At 41.5% G+C, this 12,311-nt stretch overlaps 1 protein-coding gene across 1 annotated transcript in view; it reads left to right on the top strand.

Moving 5' to 3' along the window:
* The window catches only part of LOC139418397 (transcriptional regulator ATRX-like), a 48,478-nt gene that overhangs the window by 28,716 nt on the left and 7,451 nt on the right, over window positions 1–12,311 (top strand). The window contains exons 16-29 of the mRNA XM_071167799.1: window positions 153–297; window positions 409–518; window positions 3,537–3,680; window positions 4,235–4,412; window positions 4,508–4,645; window positions 4,834–5,009; window positions 5,151–5,268; window positions 5,391–5,521; window positions 5,632–5,669; window positions 10,446–10,591; window positions 10,751–10,907; window positions 11,038–11,138; window positions 11,253–11,361; window positions 11,558–11,735. Coding sequence (XP_071023900.1) covers window positions 153–297; window positions 409–518; window positions 3,537–3,680; window positions 4,235–4,412; window positions 4,508–4,645; window positions 4,834–5,009; window positions 5,151–5,268; window positions 5,391–5,521; window positions 5,632–5,669; window positions 10,446–10,591; window positions 10,751–10,907; window positions 11,038–11,138; window positions 11,253–11,361; window positions 11,558–11,735 — 1,869 coding nt within the window. The remainder of the gene's footprint in view (window positions 1–152; window positions 298–408; window positions 519–3,536; window positions 3,681–4,234; window positions 4,413–4,507; window positions 4,646–4,833; window positions 5,010–5,150; window positions 5,269–5,390; window positions 5,522–5,631; window positions 5,670–10,445; window positions 10,592–10,750; window positions 10,908–11,037; window positions 11,139–11,252; window positions 11,362–11,557; window positions 11,736–12,311) is intronic.

Here is a 12,311-nt window from a genome sequence, read left to right as displayed (position 1 = left end):
TACACAGCTGACCCGCTCATTCACACTCACTGTTGAAACCATGCTCTCTCAGAAATGTCATACTGTTAGTCTATTTTATTTGAATACGTTACATATTATATCTATATATGGTTTATATGATCAGTTTTGGTCTAATGGTGGTTTCCTCGCAGGTGATTGTTATTGACGATGAGGTGTCTCAAGTGGCCTGTCCAATCACCACTAAGCTGGTCTTGGATCAGGATGAGGGGACCAGGGAGCCACTCATTCAGGTGCACAGGAACCTGGTGACCAGGCTCAAGCCTCACCAGGTGGATGGTAAGTCTTGGTTTTTATTTCAGTTGTACAAGTCCAATACATACAATAATTAACAGAGTGGCAAATACAGCAGTGTCCCCTTCGATTTGCTGTACTTCTTCCTTTTGATAGGTGTGCAGTTTATCTGGGACTGTTGTTGTGAGTCAGTGAAGAAGGCCAATTCAACCCCTGGATCAGGTTGCTTACTGGCCCACTGCATGGGCCTAGGGAAGACACTGCAGGTAAGAGGAAGGGAAGAGAGAACAAAATGAGTGTTTAGCATTTGATATGGATCCCCATTAGCTGTTGCAAAAGCAGCAGCTATTCTTCCTGGGGTCCAAAAATAATAATAAAACTTGACATAATACAAAATAATAGACATGAACAGCTCAAGATCAGCGCAACGTACCAGTCGTTTGGACACATCTATTCATTTAAGGGTTTTTCATTATTTTTACAATTTTTTTACATTGTAGAATAATAGGGAAGACATCAAAACTATGAAATAACACATGTGTGTTAATAACAGTGTTAAACCATTGCTTGTGTTTCTTGGCTCAAGTAAGTCTCTTCTTATTGGTGTCCTTTAGTCGTGGTTTCTTTGCAGCAATTTGACCATGAAGGCCTGATTCATGCAGTCTCCTCTGAACAGTTGATGTGTCTGTTACTTGAGCTCTGAAGCATTTATTTGGGCTGCAATTTCTGAGGCTAGAAACTCGAATGAACTTATCCTCTGCAGCAGAGATAACTCTGGGTCTTCCGTTCCTGTGGCGGTCTTCATGAGAGCCAGTTTCATCATAGCGCTTGATGGTTTTTGTGACTGCACTTGAAGAAACTTTCAAAGTTCTTTATATTCCGAATTGATTGACCTTCATGTCTTAACGTAATGGACTGTTGTTTCTCTTTGCTTATTTGCGCTGTTCTTGCCATAATATGGACTTGGTCTTTTACCAAATAGGGCTATCTTCTGTATACCACCCCTACCTTGTCACAACACAACTGATTGGCTCAAACACATTAGGAAGGAAAGAAATTCCACAAATTAACTTTTAACAAGGCACACATGTTAATTGAAATGCATTCCAGGTGACTTCCTCATGAAGCTGGATGAGAGAATGCCAAGAGTGTGCAATGCTGTCAAGGAAAAAATGGTGGCTACTTTGAAGAATCTCAATATAAAATATATTTTGATTTAACACTTTTTTGGTCACTACATGATTCCATGTGTTATTTCATAGTTTTGATGTCTTCACTATTATTCTATTCAAAACAATGAAAAAACCTTGAATGAGGTTGTCCAAACTTTTGATATACAAGTTATTTTGGGTATGGGTGTTGTGTTGTGAGTTGTTTTATTCGTTTAAAAGATATATATATACAGTGCCTTGCGAAAGTATTCGGCCCCCTTGAACTTTGCAACCTTTTGCCACATTTCAGGCTTCAAACATAAAGGTATAAAACTGTATTTTTTTTGAAGAATCAACAACAAGTGGGACACAATCATGAAGTGGAACGACATTTATTGGATATTTCAAACTTTTTTAACAAATCAAAAACTGAAATATTGGGCGTGCAAAATTATTCAGCCCCCTTAAGTTAATACTTTGTAGCGCCACCTTTTGCTGCGATTACAGCTGTAAGTCGCTTGGGGTATGTCTATCAGTTTTGCACATCGAGAGACTGAAATTGTTTCCCATTCCTCCTTGCAAAACAGCTCGAGCTCAGTGAGGCTGGATGGAGAGCATTTGTGAACAGCAGTTTTCAGTTCTTTCCACAGATTCTCGATTGGATTCAGGTCTGGACTTTGACTTGGCCATTCTAACACCTGGATATGTTTATTTTTGAACCATTCCATTGTAGATTTTGCTTTATGTTTTGGATCATTGTCTTGTTGGAAGACAAATCTCCGTCCCAGTCTCAGGTCTTTTGCAGACTCCATCAGGTTTTCTTCCAGAATGGTCCTGTATTTGGCTCCATCCATCTTCCCATCAATTTTAACCATCTTTCCTGTCCCTGCTGAAGATAAGCAGGCCCAAACCATGATGCTGCCACCACCATGTTTGACAGTGGGGATGGTGTGTTCAGCTGTGTTGCTTTTACGCCAAACATAACGTTTTGCATTGTTGCCAAAAAGTTCAATTTTGGTTTCATCTGACCAGAGCACCTTCTTCCACATGTTTGGTGTGTCTCCCAGGTGGCTTGTGGCAAACTTTAAACAACACTTTTTATGGATATCTTTAAGAAATGGCTTTCTTCTTGCCACTCTTCCATAAAGGCCAGATTTGTGCAATATACGACTGATTGTTGTCCTATGGACAGAGTCTCCCACCTCAGCTGTAGATCTCTGCAGTTCATCCAGAGTGATCATGGGCCTCTTGGCTGCATCTCTGATCAGTCTTCTCCTTGTATGAGCTGAAAGTTTAGAGGGACGGACAGGTCTTGGTAGATTTGCAGTGGTCTGATACTCCTTCCATTTCAATATTATCGCTTGCACAGTGCTCCTTGGGATGTTTAAAGCTTGGGAAATCTTTTTGTATCCAAATCCGGCTTTAAACTTCTTCACAACAGTATCTCGGACCTGCCTGGTGTGTTCCTTGTTCTTCATGATGCTCTCTGCGCTTTTAACGGACCTCTGAGACTATCACAGTGCAGGTGCATTTATACGGAGACTTGATTACACACAGGTGGATTGTATTTTTCATCATTAGTCATTTAGGTCAACATTGGATCATTAAGAGATCCTCACAGGGGCTGAATAATTTTGCACGCCCAATTTTTCAGTTTTTGATTTGTTAAAAAAGTTTGAAATATCCAATAAATGTCGTTCCACTTCATGATTGTGTCCCACTTGTTGTTGATTCTTCACAAAAATACAGTTTTATATCTTTATGTTTTGAAGCCTGAAATGTGGCAAAAGGTCGCAAAGTTCAAGGGGGCCGAATACTTTCGCAAGGCACTGTGTATATGTGTGTGTGTGTATGTATGTGTATATATATATATATATATTTATTTAGCTGTTTGCTTTGGTAATTTGAAATGGAAGGGCGTTCCATGTAACCGTGGCTCTGTACAATACTGTGCGTTGCCTTAAATTTGTTTTGGACTTAGGGATTGTGAAGAGACCCTTGGTGGCATGTCTGGCAGGGTATCTATGTCTGTCAGAGTTGTGACAGACGTGTTGTCGTATGCATGTGTCAATAACAAAACAGTATATTTTGTTAATGATACTAGTCTCTTGATGAAATATTTTTCTCATTTAGGTGGTGACATTCCTCCACACAATGCTGCAGTCAAGGTGCCTGAACTTCAGGACTGCCTTGGTGGTGTGTCCACTCAACACTATCCTTAACTGGGTCAACGAGTTTGACAAGTGGCAAGTTAACATGGGAGCTGACAAAGTCAAGGTAGTTGTAGATTAGATTTTTTTCTTTGAAGGTAAATAAATGCAGAGGTTATTCATATACAATGTAGCATCAAGAAATAGCAATGGCGTCATTTTGTAGGCACTAACTCCGCCATGGTTAAGCCTCTGTGGAAATAAATTGTGCTTTTGGATAAACACCGAAAATAAGACTTCAGAGATTTTATACGTTTTGTTCTATGAGATCAGCTAATGTCACTTTTTGTGAATTTTGAGCACATAGAAAAAGCACATAAATGCATCATAATTCATGAAGGCCATGTTGACTGACATCTCATAGAACAAAACGTATAAGATCTCCTAAGCTTGTGTTGACCTCAGACCTTGTTTTCGGTGTTTATCCCAAAACCCTGTTCTTTCCTCGTTAATTGTTGCCATAGGAATGGCTGAATGAACCAGAGGTAACTCATTTCAGGGTTTTTTGACTACAAGCTGGCGAGCTCTATATTCAAAGTATTTAATGTTTCTTTCATCTCCCTGTCTCCACCTCTTCATTTCTCTCACCATTTTTCTCTCTGTCTCTATACACTAACATAGGTGACAGAGTTGGCAACACTGAAGCGACCTCAGGAGCGTTATATTGCCCTGCAGAAATGGCAGAAGGATGGTGGTGTTATGATCATGGGCTATGAGATGTACCGCAACCTCACACTAGGCCTCAAAGTCACCCACAGACAATTCAAAAAGACCTTTAACAGCACACTGGTCGATCCAGGTACATCCTCTACTAAATCTATGCATGTAGTGTTGAGAGGTATAATTTGTTTATTGTGTTGAAACTCTTAATGCACTACATTTGTTGTACTCCAGGTCCAGACTTTGTGATCTGCGATGAGGGGCACATCCTTAAGAACGAGGCGTCCAACATCTCCAAAGCTATGAGTGCCATTAAGACCAAACGGAGAGTGGTGCTGACAGGCACCCCACTGCAGAACAACCTCAATGAGTGTAAGGAGCTTCAGTCTATGACAACCTTTCCATTAAAACTGTACTCTGACCAGTATCCCAACATTTGGCCAAGTTAATTCATATTTCAGTTTTAATATATCTCAAAACTGATTTTAGGAGAACATAATTTGCATGATCATTTCCTTGTTAATGTTCAAGTCTAGTCATATATATTTTGGTTCTTTCAGACCACTGCATGGTGAACTTCATCAAGGAGAACCTTCTAGGCTCAATCAAGGAGTTCCGGAATCGGTTTATCAACCCCATTCAGAATGGCCAGTGTGCAGACTCCACCCCCAGAGATGTCCGCGTCATGAAGAATCGCGCCCATGTCCTTCATGCAATGTTGGCAGGATGTGTACAGGTGAGATGGCTCAATTACTAGGAGTGTATGGCACTTTCATTTGTAGTTTATCAGAACCACTGACAATTTTTTTGCAAGTATTTGTTTGTTATTCTTTGTCAGTCTCCAGTGGATACACTTAGTGTGTTTTTCTTTTCTCAGAGGAGAGACTACTCAGCCTTGACCAAGTTCCTGCCCCCTAAACATGAGTATGTTATGGCAGTGAGGGTGACCCCCCTCCAGTACAGACTGTATCGCTACTACCTGGACAACTTCACTGGTAAGAACCTCCATCTTTAGCCAGTTAGCTCAGAAAGCTCTGTAATGAAATGTGTATTATATTTAGAGACATTTTGGCTTTAACTGAGAGTATAGGGGGAAAAAAGCTATGTGTGTCTGTAGGAGCAGGATCTGTAGTTGAAGGAGCCAGGGGCAAGACTGGAACCAGCCTCTTTAAGGACTTCCAGATACTCAGCCGAATCTGGACGCATCCCTGGTGTCTGCAGCTCAACTTTATCAGTAAAGAAAATAAGGTAAAGACCCATCAGATGCAGATTTGACCAAAGGTACTATTTTCTCATCACCAGACAGATCCTGATGCATCAGTCAAACTGTCACCAACTGAGATTCTCTTTGTTTTCAGGGCCATTTTGATGGAAAGCACCAGGGGAAAGCTGAGAGGTGTGTAAGCATGAATATTCAGGCTACCCCTTGTCAATAGCTCTAAAGTAGGCTTGCACGGTATCCATATTGTCATACCTTCATACCTTGGCCCATACCGGTATATTCCGTAATACCAGCACGGAACACAAGGGGTGCTATTTTCAAACCCGACTGGGCCTCTGTAATCCGGAGGTTAGCAATGCTAACAAGTAAATGTGAAGTCCCATAGAGAATGCTAACTAAATGTTAATGAGTGCATTGCTAACATTTTATACAGTCTCTGACCTAAACTACTTGTAGGACAGACATCCCTGCTCATAAAGATATACAAGTAACTCAAAAATACTACTTACAGTTTGCTGCACGCACAAAATAAATATTAGACAGCGATGCTCTTGATCCAGGAGGGGATTCTCTGCTGTTAGCAAGTGAAGCTTGATTTTGGAAAAAGCTAACCACTTATTTAAATAGCTAACTAGCTATAGCTAACTAAATTAGCAAATCAAATGCATAATAGCAGAGCATTAGAACATTTGACAGTTAACTCATTTGTTATAAGATATCTAGCTGGAAAACATTTAGATATGAATTCCATACTGTAACTAGATCACATGCTTCACAACAGTAAGTGACTCAAGGCTATGGTCTCTTGACTGGGAACTACTATGTGACTGGTAACTACTGGTAAGCTTGATAATGAAAAATGATGTGACAGGTGAAATTAACACGGTTTCTTTATCTCCTAATGTATTGCGCAAGTTGACTGCAGGTAAAACTTAAACCGTTTCGACGGTATTGGAAAAAACATCCCGTGGCTATTTCCAAATAGCTCAGTATATGGTATACTGCTAAAGCCTACTCTTAAGCGGTCCACAAAGTTCATGCGTGTCTATGTACGCTTGGGTGTAGTCAGATTTTTATTTCACTTTTCTTTTTTTTTTTAAGCAATGCACACCTTTTGGTAACATAATACCTCGCCTGTCTATTTGTTTCTAGACTCCCAAAAAGCAAACTTCACAAGAAGGCGATAGCAGAGTTTTTCTTTTTGTCTGCCCGTTTGTGGTAAAGGAAAAGAAGAATCACATTGAAAACATCACCACTGCAAGCTAATTTGAATGAAAACCAACTGCATATTTAAATAATACCTACACGTAATGAACGTTTAATTTTTTACATTTTAATTAGCCTTTATTTAACTAGGTAAGTCAGTTAAGAACAAATTATTCTGCCTTGTTCAGGGTCAGAACGACAGATTTTTACCTTGCCAGCTCGGGCATTCGATCTAGCAACCTTTCGGCCCAACGCTCTAACCACTAGGCTACCTGCTGTTTTACATTTACTTAGTTTTGTGCCTTCCAGTAGACTACATCTTGCTAGCTACACTACATGACCAATAGTATGTGGACATCTGCTCGTCAAATTGCATTCCAAAATCATGGGCATTAATATGACGTTGGTCCCCCTTTGCTGCTATAACAGCTTCCACTCTTCTGTGAAGGCTTTCCACTAGATGTTGGAACATTGCTGCAGGGACTTGCTTCCATTCAGCCACAAGAGCATTAGTGAGGTCTGGCACTGATGTTGGCCATTAGGCCTGGCTCGCAGTCTCTGTTCCATTTCACCCCAAAGGTGTTTGATGGAGTTGAGGTCCGGGCTCTGTGCAGGCCAGTTCAGTTCTTCCACACCGATCTTGACAAACCAATTCTGTATGGACCTCACTTTGTGCACGGGGGCATTGTCATGCTGAAATAGGAAAGGGTCTTCCCCAAACTGTTGCCACAAAGTTGGAGGCACAGAATCGTCTAGAATGTCATTGTGTGCTGTAGCGTTAGGATTTTCCTTCACTAGAACGAAGGGGCTAGAACCATGAAAATCAGCCCCAGACTATTATTCCTCCTCCACCAAAATTTACAGTTGGCATTACGCATTCTGGCAGGTAGCGTTCTCCTGGCATCTGTCAAACCCATATTCATCCGTTAGACTGCCAGATTGTGAAGCGTGATTCACCACTCCAGAGAATGCAATTTCACTGCTCCAGAGTCGACCTTTCCACCACTCCAGCTGACGCTTGGCATTGCGTATGGTGATCTTAGGCTTGTGTGTGGCTGCTCGCCCATGGAAACCCTTTTCATTAAGCTCCCAATGAACAGTTCTTGTGCTGACTTTCCTTCAGAGGCAGTTTAGAACTCTGCAGTGAGTGTTGCAACCGAGGACAGATTATTTTTATACGCTACGCGCTTCAGCACTCGGCAGTCCAGTTCTGTGCGCTTGTGTGGCCTACTATCATCTTGCGGTGAGCCGTTGTTGCTCCTAGACGTTTCCACTTCACAATAACAGCACTTAGAGCTGCCCCGGTCAACTGTACCGGGTTAGAAATTTGACGAACTGACTTGTTGGAAAGGTGGCATCCTGAGACGGTGCCACCCTATGACGGTGCCACGTTGAAAGTCCCTGAGCTCTTCAGTAAGGCTGTTCTACTGCCTATGTTTTTCTATGGAGATTGTATGGCTGTGTGCTCGATTTTATACACCTGTCATCAACGGGTGTGGCTGTAATAGCCAAATACACTAATTTGAAGGTGTGTCAAAAAATCATATATATATTTACTCTCTCACATACACACACGTATCTAGCTAAAAACAGCAAGCAAGCTAGCCTTTTAGCTTCCCACATCTCCATCATGTGAAATAATCTGATTTATAAATAATATGCCCTGACATATACTTGCCAGTGTAATTTATACCAGTTTGATATGATGCTTGAATGTATTCGCTCCCTTATCAGATAAGCATAGAATGTGCCTATTTACTCCATGAGGAAAAATAGCATGGCTACAACTGTTTTCACTCTTTCAAAATGGCCTACAATCACGTAGGTATTACTTCTAAACAAAATACATTTTGCAGGTGTTTCTAATAAGGCTACATCGTTTGAACTGTCGCTGAGATGAAACACTGCTCAAAAAAATAAAGGGAACACTAAAATAACACATCCTAGATCTGAATAAATGAAATATTATTTTCTTTACATAGTTGAATGTGCTGACAACAAAATCACACAAAAATGATCAATGAAAATCTAATTTATCAACCCATGGAGGTCTGGATTTGGAGTCACACTCAAAATTAAAGTGGAAAACCACACTACAGGCTGATCCAACTTTGATGTAATGTCCTTAAAACAGTAGTGTGTGTGGCCTCCACGTGCCTGTATGACCTCCCTACAACGCCTGGGGGATCTCCTCCCAGACCTGGACTAAAGCATCCGCCAACTCCTGGACAGTCTATGGTGCAACGTGGCGTTGGTGGATGGAGCGAGACATGATGTCCCAGGTGTGCTCAATTGGATAAAGGTCTGGGGAACGGGCGGGCCAGTCCATAGCATCAATGCCTTCCTCTTGCAGGAACTGCTGACACACTCCAGCCACATGAGGTCTAGCATGGTCTTGCATTAGGAGGAACCCAGCGCCAACTGCACCAGCATATTGTCTCACAAGGGGTCTGAGGATCTCATCTCGGTACCTAATGGCAGTCAGGCTACCTCTGGCGAGCACATGGAGGGTTGTGCGGCCCCCCCAAAGAAATGCCACCCCACACTATGACTGACCCACCGCCAAACCAGTCATGGCGTCTCCAGACTGTCACATGTGCTCAGTGTGAACCTGCTTTCATCTGTGAAGAGTCAGTGGCGAATTTGCCAATCTTGGTGTTCTCTGGCAAATGCCAAACGTCCTGCACGGTGTTGGGCTGTAAGCACAACCCCCACCTGTGGACGTCGGGCCCTCATGCCACCCTCATGGAGTCTGTTTCTGACCGTTTGAGCAGACACATGCACATTTGTGGCCTGCTGGAGGTAATTTTGCAGGGCTCTGGCAGTGCTCCTCCTTGCACAAAGGCGGAGGTAGCGGTCCTGCTGCTGGGTTGTTGCCCTCCTACGGCCTCCACGCCTCCTGATGTACTGGCCTGTCTTCTGGTAGCGCCTTCATGCTCTGGACACTACGCTGACAGACACCGCTAACCTTCTTGCCACAGCTCGCATTGATGTGCCATCCTGGATGAGCTGCACTACCTGAGCCACTTGTGTGGGTTGTAGACTCCGTCTCGTGCTACCACTAGAGTGAAAGCACCGCCAGCATTCAAAAGTGACCAAAACATCAGCCAGGAAGAATAGGAACTGAGAAGTGGTCTGTGGTTATCACCTGCAGAACCACTCCTTTATTGGGGGTGTCTTGCTAATAGCCTATAATTTCCACCTGTTGTCTATTCCATTTGCACAACAGCATGTGAAATGTATTGTATATCAGTGTTGCTTCCTAAGTGGACAGTTTGATTTCACAGAAGTGTGATTGACTTGGAGTTACATTGTGTTGTTTAAGTGTTCCCTTTATTTTTTGAGCAGTGTATATTCGTTGCAAAATAGACTTTATTTTTGATGCATAGCCTATAGATCAGCTCAGGAACTAAGCAAGTTGTTTCAGCCTCGTCTACACAACACTGCCACCATCTCAATGTAAGGAATAATACATTGCGTTTCAAAATTTGCGTTGCACAAATGTGAGTAGCAAGCAACATAGGTGCCAGGACTTCATACTGCAAGGAGCTGTTCATTTTGTGACAAAAAACAGCATTCACGTACAGCGTTGCTTAGCATTTGCGTTAACTGCGTAATGTCTGCCGAGCTCCTTAATTACTACGACAGTGTGATTGCTTGAAGTGGGTTATGTCTCACCATCAAAAGGTAATCTCATGCAAATAATAGATTGTTGCCTTTTGTCCTTTCCTTTGTCCCACTCAGTAAAGAGAAGGAGAACAAGGGAAAATTGCGTAATGCTGATGATAAAAGCAATGATGTGGAAGTGATCATGGTGTGGAACAGCTCATCAAAGGGTGTCAATGTGGAAGGAGACCAGCGAGCAGGGCCACTGGTTCCAGTGGTAGATGGTAGTAGTCTCTTAAATTAAGGAAATTACTTTACCGTCTATTTTACATTAGCTTCTTGTGTTACAATAGAACATTTTAAATGATTTACAATTAAGTCATTAATATAAGGTGAACATATTCATGTGAGGTCAGTGGTGATATTGTATGCTCTGTGTTCAGCGGTGAGAGCGTCCACCAGTTTCAGGCCTGACAGTCCGGCTGCAGACTGGTACAAGTCAATGCTGAGTGATTCTGACGCCACCATCCTGGGACACTCAGGGAAGATGGTGCTGCTGTTTGAGATTCTCCGAATGGCAGAGGAACTGGACGACAAACTGTAAGTGTGCTTGAGAAATGCATTCAGGCACCGGGGGGGTATTTAAAAAAATAAGTATAGAGTTAGCCAGAGGTTTATAGAGCAGATTTGTTGAATTAACCTTCGTCAATTTTTGTTTGTATATTCACAGGTTGGTGTTTAGTCAATCCTTGATCTCATTAGACATGATTGAAGATTTCTTGGACCTCGCTAACAAAGCCAAAGACAACGGACAATCATCCCTATACAAAGGTACGGTTCCCATTGGCTGTTCACATATTCAAACATATGTTATAGTGTTACAAAACAATTGTTTTCTTCAGAGAGTCTATAATTGTGTCATTTGTTTCCTTTTCCAAACTGTAGGTGATGGCAGCTGGATCAGAAACATTGACTATTACCGTATTGATGGGTCCACCAGTGCCACATCCAGGAAGAAATGGGCTGAAGAGTTCAATGATGCCACCAATGAGCGGTACGTCTCTGACTGCTGTACTATTCTACATCTCAAATTTCACTGTGCCAAACCTCAACACAGTATGTAGCATAACACTAGTATTTTATTATTCATGACAAAGCATCAGTAATTGTAGACAGTGATTTCTTTAGATGTTTAAGATTCTACTCACACTCACTCCTTTTGATTTCATTTCTTACCAATTTACTTTCAGAGGTCGTCTGTTTCTCATCTCAACAAGAGCTGGGTCCCTTGGGATCAACCTGGTAGCAGCTAACAGGGTCATCATTTTTGACGCTTCGTGGAACCCCTCCTATGACATCCAGAGCATCTTCAGGGTGTACCGTTTTGGCCAGCTGAAGGCAGTGTTTGTCTACCGCTTCTTGGCACAGGTAATTACATCTCATATGCACCCCATCTTCTGTAATATGATTGTGGGACACATTTTGTGTTTTTTACATATACAGTCACATCGAAAATTGTTAAGATTAGCAAAAAATAAATATAAACAAATAAAAATACTGTATGCAAAAAAATAAAAAATGGCTGAGATTCTGTTAATAAAAAATAAAATAAAAGGTACATTATTGGTACCCCTAATGATTCTTATAAATATAATCAAACAATGTGATCTGCATTAACATTCTACTATTTAAATTTAAAGGCCAGGCACCACGCCCTAATAGGGGATTTTTTTTCTCAATCATATCACAGTCAACTTTTACCAGTTGAATGTAGATACGCATAATACTTTAATAATATATACGCAAATTAGGTGATATTTCATTAAATATGCACATTTTGCATATCCCACATAAAAAAATTGGTTCACTGGATTAATTCGGCATAACTATTTAGGTAAAATGGTCCTGAAACTTTCATACACGTGAAGGGGAACCAATTGTATCGATTCAAGTTATTTAAAAAAAAAAAATAATGAAAATCACCACTTTTTGAGTTACGAGGTT

This window comes from Oncorhynchus clarkii, chromosome 10 (genome assembly GCF_045791955.1).
Source record: "Oncorhynchus clarkii lewisi isolate Uvic-CL-2024 chromosome 10, UVic_Ocla_1.0, whole genome shotgun sequence".
Lineage (NCBI taxonomy): Eukaryota > Metazoa > Chordata > Actinopteri > Salmoniformes > Salmonidae > Oncorhynchus > Oncorhynchus clarkii.
Note: the sequence above shows the minus strand (reverse complement) of the source record. Positions and strands in the feature narration are given on the sequence as shown.